The sequence below is a fragment of the Canis lupus genome, chromosome 32 (assembly GCF_011100685.1).
Source record: "Canis lupus familiaris isolate Mischka breed German Shepherd chromosome 32, alternate assembly UU_Cfam_GSD_1.0, whole genome shotgun sequence".
Taxonomy (NCBI): Eukaryota; Metazoa; Chordata; class Mammalia; order Carnivora; family Canidae; genus Canis; species Canis lupus.
Window position 1 is genome coordinate 10,203,800 of NC_049253.1, and position 15,511 is coordinate 10,219,310.

Below are 15,511 nucleotides of genomic sequence, written 5' to 3' on the forward strand. Positions count from 1 at the left end.
CCCCCCTAAGATTTTATTTATTTATGAGAGACACAGAGAGAGGCAGAGAGGCAGAGGGAGAAACAGGCTCCCCACAAGGAACCCCATGTGGGACTTGATCCCCAGACCTGGATCACGCCCTTAGCTGAAGGCAGATGCTCAACTGCTGAGCCACCCAGGTGTCCCTATACTACCCAATTTCAAGGCCTGCTTTATCTGCTACAATAATCAAGAAAGTGTGGCACCAGTGAAAGGACAGACACAAAGAACATAATAAAAAGTCTAGAAATAGAGCCACAAAAATACAGCCAACTGATTTTTGACAAAGATGTCAGCCAATTCAATGAAGGAAAGAATCTTTTCAACAAATGCTGCTGCCACAGTCCATATTCAAAAAATGAACCTCAACACATGTCTCAGGTCTTTTTTTTTTAAAGCTTTTATTTATTTATTCATGAGAGACACACAAAGAGAGGCAGAGACACAGGCAGAAGGAGAAGCAGGCTCCACGCTGGGAGCCCGACGTGGGACTTGATCCCTGGTCTCCAGGATCACACCCTGGGCTGAAGGCAGCGCTAAACTGCTGAGCCACCCTGGCTGCCCATGTCTCAGGTCTTAAGCAAAAGTTAAGTCAAATTGTAAAACCTAAATGTAAAATTTAAAAACACCTAGAAGAAAATATAGAAGAATATGTAAATATAATCAAGAACAGAAAACACTAAGAAGAGACTTTATCAAATTAAAAACTTTCTCCACAAAAAGCACCAAGAGAATTATAAGACAAGCAACAGGCAAGAAAATAATATTTGCAAATCACATGCCCGATCATTTGTATCCAGAATTTAAGAACTCTTAAAACCCAACAGTAAGAAAACAGACAACCTAACCAAAAAATTGGTAAAAGGTCTGAAAATATAACCAGCAATGAAAATACAGGAATGGCAATAAACAAACACAAAGATGCTCATCATTAGTCATTAGGGAATGCAAATTAAACCATGAGATATTGCTACCATTCATTAGAATGATTAAAATAACAAAAAATCTCAAAATATCAAATGCTGGCAAAGAGGTGGCGCAACAGGAACTCTCATTCATTACTGGAGGGAATGCAAAATCGTACTATTTTGCCACCTTGGAAAAGTTTGGCAAGTTCTAGTAAAGTTAAATATATACAGTTGACCCTTGAACAATGCAGAAGTTAAGGGCACAAACCTTCTGCACAGTTGAAAATCCGAGTATATGTTGACTCCCCCCCAAAACTTAACTACTATAGTCTACTGTTGACTGGAAGGTTTACCAATAACATAAACTCAAACACGTATTTTTTATGTTACTATACATAATGTATTCTGTGTATATACACTTTATTCTTACAATAAAGTAAGCTATAAAAAAAGAAAATGAAAAGAAAAAAAAGAAAATGTTACTAAGAAAATCATAAGAGAACACACTTATGGTAATGTACTGTATTTATCGAAAAAAAAATCTGCATATAAGTGGATCCAACCTGTGTCGTTTAGAGTCAACTGTATTTACCATTTGACCCAGCAGTGTTACTCCCACGTTTACCTAAGTGAGCCAAAAAACGTATTGACACAAAAACCAGTACATGAATGTTTACAGCAGCTTTATTCACAATCACCCAAAACTAGAATAAACAGTCAAGATATTCAACAACAGAGGATAAACAATCCTGGTACACACACACAATAGAATAGTACAGAGCAATAAGAGGGAACAAACTGATTCATGCAAGAGCATAGATGAATGTAATTCAGTGAGAGAAACCAGATCCAAAAGACTACATATTTTATAGTTCCGTTTATATGACATTCTGGAAAAGCAGACTGACAGAAATGGAAAGCAGAGCAAAACAGTTGTCAGGGCTGGTGGAGGACGAGATGATGTTACAAGGGGACTACTTAAGGACACTTTTTGTAGTAACAAAACTGTTCTATATGATACTGTGGTGGTAGATCCTTGACTGTATGCCATTTGTCAAAACCCATAGAGCTGTACACTACAAAGAATGAAAGCAAGTTATATTTTTGTGAAAAAATTAACTAGGATGTCAAGATAATCCAGGATAGAATGAAGACTGACAAATCAATCTAACTGCATTACATACATGATAACCTAACTGAAGAATGTTTTAGGTAATACATATATACAGATGGAAAGACGTAGATACAATTACAAAGATGTTCACATACATAATTTAGTACATACATACATATCTCCTAACTTCTGTCTACTGAGAAAGCCTAAATGCAATGATACTCCAGTAGCTACAACCACATCCAGGGCCCAGTTCTCAGTTTCTAAATACCATGCCCCAACAAAAGGAACCAGGGCTTCTCGGACAAAGGACTGATTCTAATGCTGGGGTAGGGGGAGGACAAAATACTGTAGTGTCAGAAAGTAAGGAAGCAGTCAAAAGACAAAAGGGTGGCGGCAAAGAGACACAGGAGGCAACCTGAAAGAGCAGCCAATGGCCGAAGCTGTAACAATTTGGGTAACAAATATAAATCATGATAGTATTCGATTATAATCCAAAGAAAAAAGTCAATATTCATGGGTCCACAATAATAAAAATAACTGAAAACATTTTAAAATGGGAAAAAAGGGGCAAGCCTTCCTTACAGAAAAATTCCAAATAATAAGAAATGTAGAAGTGAGGGAAAGAGAAAATTACCATTAGAATTCCACAGTAGAAGACTGCAGGTGTGAGCCGCTGAGGAATGCTACCAGTAGTGGAAGAAATTTTAAGAAGCAATAGGATATTAAATTATCTTCCCAAGAATATTTATGAATTACTGTGATGATTTTAGCATATGCCTACAAATTACTTTATCCATCTCACTGTAGAAGGTGGAATTTAATTCTTAATTCCCTATCTGTTAAATGCAGGCTGGAGTTACTCCTAACATAGAGTAGAAAAAGAATATTAATTTTGCAGTGGAGGAACTTGGCAGCCCGTTATAGACTGAATATCTCCCTCCAAACTCATGTTGATGCTCTATCCCTTAATTTGATGGTTTAAAGTGGGGCCTTTGGGAAGTAATTAGGCTTAGTTTAGATCACAAGCATAAAATCCTCATGATGGAATGTAGTATCCTTTCTCCTCGTGCATGTAAAAAAGCCATGTAAGCACATAGCAGGAAGATGGTCATCTGCAAGTCAGGAACAGGGTCTTCATCAGAACCAACCATGCTGTCACTCTGATCAAAGATTTCTGGACCCTAAAACTGTGAGAAAATAAATGGCTATGGTTTAAGCCACCCAGTCTATGGTATTTTGTCATAGAGGCCTGAGCTAAGACATTCCTTAAATCAAATGCCCAAGGTTAACATGACCAGGAATAAACAAGGTGATACATATAATCCCTGATATGATATGATAAGAAGGGCACTTCACTTCTGTGGTATTCTTCCTAAAAATTAATAAATTCTTGAGACCCCATCCCAGCCTAATCATGAGAAAGCATCAGTAGAGTGAGGAACTGTCTACAAAACAACTAACTGGTCCTGTCAAAGTCCTAAAAAGCCAACAGAAAGACTAAGAAACTGTCACAGATCAGAGGAGATATGACAACTAAATGCAACATGATATCCTGGACTACATCCAGGAACAGAAAAAAAAAATGGTGGAAATGGTATAGTTTAGCTAATGGCATTTCAGTAATGTTAATTTCTTAGCTCTGATAAACATACCATGGTTTTGTAAGATGTTAAGACATAAGAAGATATAAGACTTTAGAGAAAGCTGAGTGAAGAACAATGAATTTTCTGTACTATCTTTATCACTTCTGCAAATCTAAAATTATTGCAAAATAAGTTTTTAAAACATCAATGGAAAAAAGTGCTGGCAATGACTTATTAAATTGTATGACACAATTTTTAAAAGATTTTATTTATTCATTTGAGGGAGGGAGGGAGGGAGAGAGAGAGACAGAGAGAATGCGTGCACACACAAGCTGGGGCAGAGGGCAACGAGGGAAGCAGACTCCTTCCCCCTGAGTGGGAAGCTCATCGACTAGAGACTCGATCCCAGGACCCTGAGATCATGACCTAAGCTGAAGGTAGATACTTAACCAACTGAGCCACCCAGGTGCCCCCATATGACACTATTTTTTAGACAACTGACCGAACCACACATAACCAGAGTGATTTTCCTAAAAAGCAAATCCGATTATTTCTTCATTTAAAACTTTCTAACAGTTTTTCTTGCCAACAACAAAAAATTCAAACGCTTTAACATAGTTTATAAAACAATGGAAGGCACAATAATCCCTCCCCCATCCCAAATGTCCATGTCCTCATCACCAGAACATATGAATATAATATGTGACATGGCAAAGGGAGTTGAGATTGCAGATTGTATTAGGATTGTTAATCTGTGACCCTAAAATCGGGAGAAAAGCCTTGATTATCCAAGTGAGCTCAATGTAATCACAAGAGTCCTTAAAAGTAGAAGAGGGAGGCAGCAGAGAGTCAGGGAGATGGGACTACACAAGATCCTCAGAGATGAGGTTGCCGGCTTTGAAGAGAAAGAGGGGACCATGACTCAAGGAATGTGGGCAGCCTCTGGAAGCGGGAAAAAGCAAATGGATACTCTCCCACAATCTCTAGGAGGGAATTCAGCCCTACTGACACCTTGATTTCAGCCCTGTTAGACTTCTAACCTACGGATGATGAATTTATGTTATTTTAAGCCACCAATCTCTGGTAAATTTGTTACAGCAGCAAAGAAAAAATGAACACAAAGGCCCTTCATGATGGCCCTCTTACTTCATTGCTCACCGCTCCTCACAACGATATTCAACAGGTAGGTGTGCCTTAATATACTGCTATACTATAAGCCATTCACATGGGTCTACCTAAGTTTGATCAGTAAATAAAATGTAATTTTGCTAAACTAATGGTGCCTATCGTTAGGTCAAAGTGACACAGAATGATGACCTTGTAGGAAGAGAGCAAAGAAACCACAGCACGACATCAGGAAAGACTATATGCTAGAGCTTTATCTCAAAAGGCCATCAAAGGGGTTAGTGAGAGCAGTTAAGTTGCCTTGTAAAGTCTTCTGAAGGGGATCAAATAAATATGCTACTTTTCTGAAATCTGCTTTTTAAATTTAAAAAAAATTAGGGATCCCTGGGTGGCGCAGCGGTTTGGCGTCTGTCTTTGGCCCAGGGCGCGATCCTGGAGACCCCGGATCGAATCCCACGTCGGGCTCCCGGTGCATGGAGCCTGCTTCTCCCTCTGTGTCTCTGCCTCTCTCTCTCTCTCTCTCTCTGTGACTATCATAAATAAATAAAAATTAAAAAAAAAAATAAAATAAAATCTTAAAAAAATAAATACATTAAAAAAATTAAATTCTAAAGTCTAAAGTTTAATTCCTTCAAAAATGCCACCAACTAAAATTTTAGCCCAAAGGCGGCCATGATTATGAAAAGGCTGAGAATCACTATTCCACACACAGTTAGGCCACACCAAATTTTTCTCAAGCCATGTTTGTTCACCTCTGACCCTTCACACAAGCTCTTCTTCTCTACCTGGAACCTTCAAAAATTCCCTCTTTTCCCTTTATCTAATCAATTCTTACTCATTCTTCAGATCTCAGTTTAGCTCTTCTAGAAAACATCTGCTAACCCTATAAGTGAATGCCTACTTAATGTTGCATATACAATATCTTGGACCACAATGATAGCACTTTTCACATGGTATTGTAATCGTCTGATTGCAAATTCTCTAAGTGAAAAACGAGTCTAGTTTGCTCTCAGCTTTAATATATTCCTAAAGCTTAGCATAGTGCCTGGGTTATAGAAACCATTCCCACAGTTTTTTGGGGAAAAAAAGGAGCCTAGTAAATAATCATCAAATATTTCTGCATCAGGCATTTCCCTTGTCATGATGTATCAACACGGACTACAGGATAAGTAAAAAGAAGCTCTTAAACAACACTTTAAGAGCTTCCACTACTGAAAGCAATTTATACCCTAGTATAAGAACAAATATAGAGATCTGAACTTTTTGTGTCATTTTACACATTTTACTCTATCATCTGAAACAAAACGAAAGTAATAATATACTGTATTTCATTACATCTAAGGTGTTTTAATGCTGCTGCTTTTTAAATTTACCAGGCATATTAGCTCCTACTACTGTAATAAATTACCACAAGCATAGTGGCCTAAAACAACATAAATTTACTATTTTCTAGTTCTGTAGGTCAGAAGCCCAAAATCAGTTCACCGGGCTAAGGTCAAAGTGTCATGGGCAGGGATGGTTCCTTCTGAGGCTCCAAGAAGAGAATCCTCTTCCTTGTTTTTTTCAGCTTCTAGTGGCCAGCCCCTTTCTCCATCTTCAGAGCACATTACTCCCACCTCTGCTTCTGTGGTCACATTACTTTGTCTGTTGGCTGACTCTTCCTGACTCTCTCCAACCAGGTCTGTTGTGATTATATCAGGCCCACCTAGATTGAGGATAATATCCCCAACAGTCAGTCAAAGCTGCAAAGGTTTCAAAGATTAGGATGGACACACATTAGGGGGCCATTATTCAGCTCACCACATCAACCACCAATGGCAGGTTTTCATACAACTATACCATAACTTCTACCACTTCAGCAAAACCAATTTCTAAATCTCACCAAATTCAGAGATTAAAATGTGAAAAACAGAATGTCTTAGAATCAATGAAGTAATATGATTACTGCATCCACCAAGTGGCTTAATGTAGTGACTCATAAAAAGACCATCAACAAATCACTGAAATACAGAAAAATCCAGGCTATATTCATACAGGCTCTGAAACATTTCGAAATTCTTAGCTTCAAGTGAGGTATGTCTGTAAAAAATAGGAAACAGATTATTCTAACACATTATCTACTCACTGGTACCAGTCTGACTTGAGAAGTAAACAAAAGATTTTTAATAAATAGGCTATATACCTTTCAATGGAGGTGCTTAGCTGGTCAGCCTGACTGATGTCATATCAGCTAGATACACTTCTGGTTTTCTTTTTCTTTCTTTTTTTTTTTAAGATTTTACTTATTTGTTCATGAGAGACAGAGAGAGAGAGGCAGAGATACAGGCAAGGGAGAAGCAGGCTCTTCACAGGGAGCCTGACGTGGGAATCGATCCCGGGTCTCCAGGATCATGCCCCAGGCTGAAGGCGGTGCTAAACTGCCAAGCAACCCGGGCTGCCCCACCTCTGGTTTTCTATAAACATCTATGCCCTTCCTGGCAAGACTAAATTATCACAAGGTCTACCCAAAGGCTGTATCTGCCTCAGGGTCATAAATCTCCTTCCAGAAACTAAATTACCAACAAAGGAAAATTGATTCTATTCTTGCTGTATGCAAACCAGACATGAAAATCCAAATTACAAGGTAAATATTTTATGGAATGTTTAGTCACTATACATTTACAACCAAATTAATCATAAGCTCTCTTTAAGATAAATGAATTTCCTCATTCTTTACCTTGACAGAGAACTAACATTTTTAATATCAAAAATATTTGCTTCATTAGTCCTTTCCTGAATCAAATATCAATATTTTTTTAAAAGTCAGATTAAAGGTTTTTTTTTTTTACTATTATTATCTTAAGAAGAACATCAAGGTCAGCAAAGTACAAGCTCCTCTACAGAGACACAAACTAACTTGGAGAGGCAGAATCAGATATAAGAATGTAATTTATTCATCACTGAACTACCAAGAAATAGGGCAATATGCATTTTAACAATCACTCTTGTTAAAGTTTTAAAATATTTCTGAACCAGTTGGTGAATAGTCACACAGCCCTGACCCTGCTTCCCTGGTATACTGCACAATGCTATTCCCTTGCCCCAGACCTCTAAGACCTCCTCACGATCCAGCAACTAAAAGACTAATGCCTGGCACGTTACAGGCTTACAGAACCCTGCTCTAATGTCAAGGCTGGTATCCATTCAGTCACTGGTATGCAAAGTACAGATTACTATTTTAGATATAGGGCCCCTGATAATAAAGTATCAATAATGTCGCTAAAACAGAAATTTTTTACAAGCATAAAAAGTATATGACCACCACACTCCTTAAGAAATCTACAATTGGAAACCCTGGTGTTTTTAAAAATGAGGAATTTCTAGAGCATCTGGGCGGCTCAGTTGGTTGAGTGTCTTGACTCTTGATTTCCGTTCAGGTCATGATCTCAGGGTCCTGGGATTGAGCCCTATATCAGACTCCCTGCTCAGTGGGGAGTCTGCTTGAGGATTCTCTCTCTCTCCCTCTGCCCACCCCCAATCACATACATTCTCTCTCTCAAATATAAAAATCCTAGGGATCCCTGGGTGGCGCAGCAGTTTGGCGCCTGCTTTTGGCCCAGGGCGCGATCCTGGAGACCCGGGATCGAGTCCCACATCGGGCTCCCGGTGCATGGAGCCTGCTTCTCCCTCTGCCTGTGTCTCTGCCTCTCTCTCTCTCTCTCTCTCTCTGTGACTATCATAAATAAATAAAAATTTAAAAAAAAATAAAAATAAAAATCCTAAAAAAAAAAAAAAAGAAAAGAAAAAAAGAGGAATTCCAATCACATCTGGATACCCTGGATTATTCTTTTGTAATGGAAGGCTAATAACTATAAAAGTAACTGTCCCAGTCAGACAGAGCCTACAGCCAACAGATTCAGACTGTGCAGCTATTTGGATGAAACCTCACTGCATTAGTCCATTAGTTCTTCTCTCTGGCTGCCATGGTAATGAGTGTTACCAGTAGAGGGACCAAAAGAAAACCGATCCCACTTAACCTACTATGACTCAGGTACTTGGCTTTTCTCTACATAATCTTATATGATTCTCACAACAGTCCTGTGAAGTATCACTATCCTCATTTTACAGACAAATTCAAATAGTTGGTAAATAGTGAAGCCAGGCATCGCAGGTTCCAAAGCTCATTTCACAATACGTGTTTCTCAGAAATACTAGGAAAAACAAGCAAGTCAGGACTTGGCCACTGGCTAGGCGAGGCATTTTACTACTCCCTCTCACCTCCCTACTTTATCCTGCTTTTCCTTGGTTCCTATTACAAGCAGCTTTCACCACACAATTTTAGAAAACCTAAAACTAATTAAATCCACCTTTCCACAAGCCGGCTAGCTGAGGTAGGTGAGCTATTTGAGGGAACCTTCCAAGAGTAGATCTATCTGTTGGAGAGATGAAGGGCTGGGCAGTGTAAGAAAATAATAAAAAGAAACAGTGATTGAGCCTTAAATACAGGAAAGGATCGGGAGAACTGGCCATACATAGATCCGTTCAGTCTTCAAAAATAATAATATGAAGCCAAGGTCACTTACTCAGTTGAGTGCCTACTGCCTGCTGCCACTGGGAATATAAGGAAGAAAACTCACATAGTCTCCGTCAACTGAAGAATTTAGATGTTGGTGTTCTGAAGGAGATGGAATGAAGGGGACTCTCCTTTGTTAAATATCTCATTTTGCTAAGCACCAGGTACTTTAAAAATAGTAACTCATTTAGTATAATTCTCTCAACAATTCTAGAAGGAAGGTATTGTTATTCCCCGAAGCTCAGAGATGTTAAGTAATTACCTCTACAAAACCCAGAACTGTATCAAAGCCGACAACCTTTTCACTAGCCCACACCTTCTGACAGTTCTGGGTATGCTCAGCCTATTGGAAATAGTGGCTTCCCTAAGGCTGAATATAACATGATTTGCTCTAACATGCAGGGCTGACTATGAAGATGCTCTCATTTCTAGGAAAGTCCATTGAAGACCGGCTCAAAAATCTGTTCTCTTTCAATGTCTTTAAGATTCTAATACTTCAGGATTTATAGATAATTAGAAAGATGAAGTTAGTTGAAATACTATAATCCGTGGCAATGAATGGGGTTTACAAAAATTATTACACATATAATTTCAGAAACCTGAGGGGAGGGTGGAGTGGGAATGAAAAGATACTGAAAATAACTAATACAATACATGCAGCAATGAAAAATAAAATTTAAGCCCAGATAAAAGACACTTGTTTATATATGGAATGATTTTTTTAAAAATTTTTTTAAATTTTTATTTATTTATGATAGTCACAGAGAGAGAGAGAGAGGCGCAGAGACACAGGCAGAGGGAGAAGCAGGCTCCATGCACCGGGAGCCCGACGTGGGATTCGATCCCGGGTCTCCAGGATCGCGCCCTGGGCCAAAGGCAGGCGCCAAACCGCTGCGCCACCCAGGGATCCCATATGGAATGATTTTTAAGATTCTCAAGGTATTAATCTGCTTAGAAGGAAATGATGCATCCAAATGGTTACATTACACCATGGCAATATCTTCACCAGAGGACCTGATGCTTCTGCTCAGCTATAAAGGAAGACCAGAAACCTGAGACACAGACGCTGCTCTGATCAAAAGGAACTTAATTCAGACACACTGGGGAGATTTTTATCCTTTTAAATTTTGCATGTGCTCTCAAAGTTGAAGGGTTTCCTTTAACTGACCAGACAGTACTGCTGAGTGGATGGTATGTTTCTATCCTCCATAATGGATCCCAATAATTCCTATTACTAACTCATCTTTCTCTCATTATTGGCAACTAAAATGATAAAACTGTCAGTAGTATCATTCCTGGAAAAGGCATATGGAAGGAAGAAAAATACATTTTCATTTGAAAATGAGTACCATTAGCTTCCTAAAAGTAGAATTAAGCAGCAGTGGTTTACTGTTAAATCAGAGTGCCCCCCCTAAAAAAAAAAAACCTTTTAAAATTAATCCCTTTCAATTGGGAGAAATTTTGGAAATACATTAACATATTGCCAGGATATTATTTCATCCAATCTTCCCTTTTTTGAGGACTGGGCTTTGGAAAGACTCTCAAAAGGCAGAGTAAAAGTTTAAAAATAGTCAACTAACACTTCATATGGAAATATAATTCTAAAAGCTCATATGCTGCTCGTGAAAAACTGAAGTAGAGAAATACAAGTACACAAAAGGAAGTTTAAGGGAACTATGTAATAGACTCAAAGAAGTCAAACTGTATCTTCAAATGAATGGGGAAAAGCATATGAGCAGTTAAACCCAAAAACCAAAAGTGATAATGAAGTCTCAGTTTTCAGCCTATTCCCTACCCTTTCCAAAAAAAAAAAAAAAAAAAAGTCTCTAAAAAGACTTTCTACATACAGTCTCTTAATAGAAAGAAGACTGGACTTGGAATTAGGAACACTGAATTGGACTTGATTAACAAATGTTTAATGAATACTTGAATGTACATCAGTGACAAGAGAGACATCTGCCATCCTCACAAAGTTTACACAGCAATTGGTGAAAAACATACCCACTTAACCTTTCCAGATCTCGATTTGATCTATAAAATTTGAGAAGTGAACTGTTTTTTCTGACTGCACTCCAAAAAACACCTGAACCTCTATTTTTTTTATTTTTTTTTTAAAGATTTTATTTATTTATTCATAGAGAGAGAGAGAGAGAGAGGCAGAGACACAGGCAGAGGGAGAAGCAGGCTCCATGCAGGGAGCCCGATGTGGGACTCGATCCTGGGTCTCCAGGATCATACCCTGGGCTGCAGGAGGCGCTAAACCGCTGCGCCACTGGGGCTGCCCTGAACCTCTATTTAAACCGTAACAGCTCTGCTTTTTTTCTGATTTCTCCATCAGTGCTCTATCCACTATTTCCTTTGGAAAAAAATAAATGTTTTTTTAAAATGTTGGATAACCACTAAAATAAGTGATCTCTAGATACCATTTCAGTTTAACAATTCTGTCTCCTGTAATGTTACATATGCACACTTCTGACTTGTTTCTTTTTGCCATGTCTGGAATTCCATTGAGACACATGAAAAGGCAAACTATTTCATGTAGGGCTAAAGAATAAACCAATACCCAAGGACTGCTTAATCTTTATTATAAATGCCAATACAATGTAGAAAACATAATTTTTTCTAAGATTAGCAAAACAAAACAAAACAAAAAAAAGGGGCACCCCAGTCACTTAGCGGTTTAGAGCCGCCTTCAGCCCAGGGCATGATCCTGGAGTCCCAGGATTGAGTCCCATGTCAGGCTCCCTGCATGGAGCCTGCTTCTCTCTCTGCCTGTGTCTCTGCCTCTCTCTCTCTCTCTCTCTAATAAATAAATGAAATCTTAAAAAAAAAAAAAAAATAGATTTGATCTTCTCTACTTAAGCTACTTCCTTCCACAAAAACAATAAAAAATTTGACCCTAGTTCTTTATCCTTTTTGTTTAATTGAGGTATAATTGACATATGCTCTATTAGTTTCCGGTATACAACATAATGACTCAATATTTGTATAAATTACAAAAATGATCACTATAATAAGTCTAGTTAACATCTGTCACCATACATAGTTACAGATTTTTTTTCCCTTGTGATGAGAACTGGTAAAATTTACTCTTAGCCTATTTCTTTATCTTAATTTCCAAATTCCTTGACCATGACATTTAAGGCCTTTCTGCAACCTGACTCCTTTTTAAGTAGTATTCCTTACAGCTTCTGTGCCTTGGGTTCTCCCTATTACCCAGCACACTTCTTGCCTCTTGACAGCTTAGTTTCTAAACATGCCTGCACTTTCACAATTTTGAGACTTTTGTTCATGCTATAAATCTCTGTCTCAAGATATTCTTGTCCTCTTATTGTTACCCATCAAATCCCTCAAGGTCAGAAGCAACTGGAATGTCAATAAAATACAGGTGAATTTAGGAGAAAGGCAGGAATTCTATTTTTCTACTAGGCTAATCTTAATTACCTGAATGGCAAACATGCAACAAATGCTGAAATGAATTATGTTAATGTTTATAAACGGTAGAAACAAACATCACTTAAATTTGGCTTCTAATGTTCTTACAGATCTAATATCCTCATTACAACTGATATTCTGGCATTTCTTGAGCCTTCACAAAATTTGTAAGGCTAAGTAAGATCAGTATTTGCCACTTTATTTTTTTAAATTTTTATTTATAAAGAAGGGCATGGTTTTTTGTTTTAAGATTTTATTTATTTATTCATAAGAGACACACACACACAGAGAGAGAGAGAGAGGCAGAGAGACACAGGCAGAGGGAGAAGCAGGCTCCACACTGGGAGCCCGATGTGGGACTCGATCCTGGGTCTCCAGGATCATACCCTGGGTTGAGGGCGGCGCCAAACTGCTAAGCCACCAGGGCTGCCCAGTATTTGCCACTTTAAAAATCATTCACTAACACAATAATGCATACCCAGAAAATCAAAAAAAGACACTTCTTGGAACACTATTAAACATGGGTTTACAATATTCCAAAAGGCTTGAAATCTCTTCTTAAATTATCACGTGCTAGTTCCTTCGCTCACAAAACTGTTTAAAAACAAAACGAAAACGACAATCTGTATTAAGTTTACAAGGACAAAAACCGCTCAGAGAGTATCTTAATGTGTGCTCGGGACAGGAACACAAAGCCTACAACACTGTTCACATTCACACCCATTAGAGGAAACGACGGCTCCTGGAAATAAAGCATTATGGTTGATTCAAAGTATATTATGCCTAAGATATCACTTTTTGGGAAAAAAAAAAAACAAAAAACAAAAAACTCAACCTCTGATTCTCAGCATAAACTTATGATAAACTTCATGTTTGAAAAGTATCAGCTGTCAAAACCACATACTGGCTAAACTGATTTATATAGCCCAGTGAATTTTCATTAACTGGATAAAAGAGGTCAGTTCAACAATTGTTTGAAAAGTACTAGTGTAGTCCTGCTGTCTCACACAGGGCATTTTTCTTAAGCATTCAATCACTGGCGAGGGTTCTCATCCAAGATACTATAACCTGAGTTCCCCCTTCCCAGGCCCCATCCGTAAACATGCAGATCCCAAGATGAGGTCATAAATGGCCTAGAAATGATCATTTTTCACTTGAACCTCCTGCATTCTGAAAGCCTACGACCTTAGCATGAAAGCGGCTTTCAAGTCGACAGGCTGCTGCCGGCATCAAGGCCTTTTCTTCCCCCGACGCGGGGCCAACTCCGGCACGCTTTTGTATTTCAAAAGTGAAGCTGAGGAGGGGTGAGGGGTGGGGTGGGGAAAGACACCCAGATCTAAAGGTATTCGTTTAAATAAAGCCGTTTGACACCTGCTCCCTTTGCAACGCGACCAAGCAAACTTCCAAACGCTAGAGCAGCCGCCGCAGCTGCAATGACAGGTCTCGCAGGCCGAACTGGGTCAGGGTTACGGTCACACTTCATGTTGCATATTTACACCCTTTTGTCTACAAACTTGAGCGCTCACTTAAGTTCCCTTCAAGGCCACGTGCTCGCAGGGCCGCAGAAATCAAAGCAATTCTGCTGCGACGGGGAAGGGCGGCAGCCCCGCAGCCCGAGGGCCACAGCAGCCTTCCCCGGACCGCGCACTCCGCGCGGCCTCGGCTTCTCGCCGGCGACAGGGTCGCCCGGGGCAACTCGCCGGCGCCCCGGCCGGGCTGGAGGACCTCTCCTCGGAGGCCGGGCCCCGCCTTTGCCGCCTCCGGCTAACCCCCGGCGCTTTCGGGCCCAGGGTCACGTTACGTAAGCAGCCCCGGCCCCGGCTTCCCCGGGTCGGCCCCCGCCTCCGCGCCAGGGCGCCCCTCCCCCTCCCCCTCCCCCTCCCCCGCGGCCCGCGGCCCCCCCTCGCAGCCCGGCCCCCCTCGGCGCGGCCTCCGCCCGCGGCCTCCGCCCGGCGCCCCCAACCCGGCAGCCCCCGCCCCAACGCCCCACCCCCCGGCCCGGCCCGGCCCGGCCCGGCCCGGCCCGGCCCGGCCCGGCGGGTCCCGAGCGCCAGCGCCAGGCTGCCCGCCGCGCTAGGCCCCGCGCCGCGCTCTGCCGGGGCCGCCCGCCTCACCGTTCTGCTGGTGCGGCGCCGGGCCCGGGCCTGCGGGCGCCGCGGCTCCTGAGGCGCTGGCCCCGCCAAGCTTGGGCGGGATCCGGGCGCTGGCGGCCGGATGAGGGGACTCGGCGGGGGCCGACATGACGGCGCTGCTGGCGGCGGCGGCGGCGGCGGCGGCGGCGGCTCCGCTCCGGGGAGGTGGGCGGAGGGAAGGGAAGGCGGGGCCCGAGAGGCGAAAGGAAGAGGAAGGAACGCGCCCGGCGTCACCGAGGGAGTCGCCCGGGACTGCGGTCGGGCTGCCGGCGCTGCCCCGCGGAGCCTCGCTCGGCCGCCAGGCCTCCGGCCCCCGGCCCGGTCCTGCCCGGTCCTGCCCTGCTGCGCGCCCCGAGCCCCGAGCCCCGAGCGCGCGCCTCCGGCCTGGGGTCGGTCCTCGCGCCGCGGGCCCGGGGCCGTCGCCGCCACGCCCCCTGCAGGCCGCCGCCCGGCGACTTCAGGCCCGAGGCGGGGCCGGGGCTGCGGCCTCACCGCGCGCGGGGCGGCGGCGGCGCAGGCCCCGGCGCAGCAGCGGGGGTCGCCCTGAGGCGGGAGGGGGGGCAGCCCGGGAGGAGAAGGGAAGCCGGCGGGCGGTGCGGGGAGGGGACCCGACAGCCGCGGGGGGACAGCCGGAGCCCGGG

General features: G+C 42.1%; 1 protein-coding gene across 3 annotated transcripts in view; it reads right to left on the reverse strand.

The window, feature by feature from the left end:
• Positions 1-14,993, reverse strand: part of SEC24B (SEC24 homolog B, COPII coat complex component) — a 94,903-nt gene extending 79,910 nt beyond the window's left edge. For all 3 annotated transcript variants that reach the window (XR_005382654.1, XM_038581922.1, XM_038581921.1), the window contains exon 1: positions 14,853-14,993. Coding sequence is in view for 2 of the 3 variants with exons in the window: in XM_038581922.1 (XP_038437850.1) it covers positions 14,853-14,979 (127 nt within the window). In the remaining variant the exon portion in view is untranslated. The remainder of the gene's footprint in view (positions 1-14,852) is intronic.
• Between the last annotated feature and the right edge of the window lie 518 nt (positions 14,994-15,511).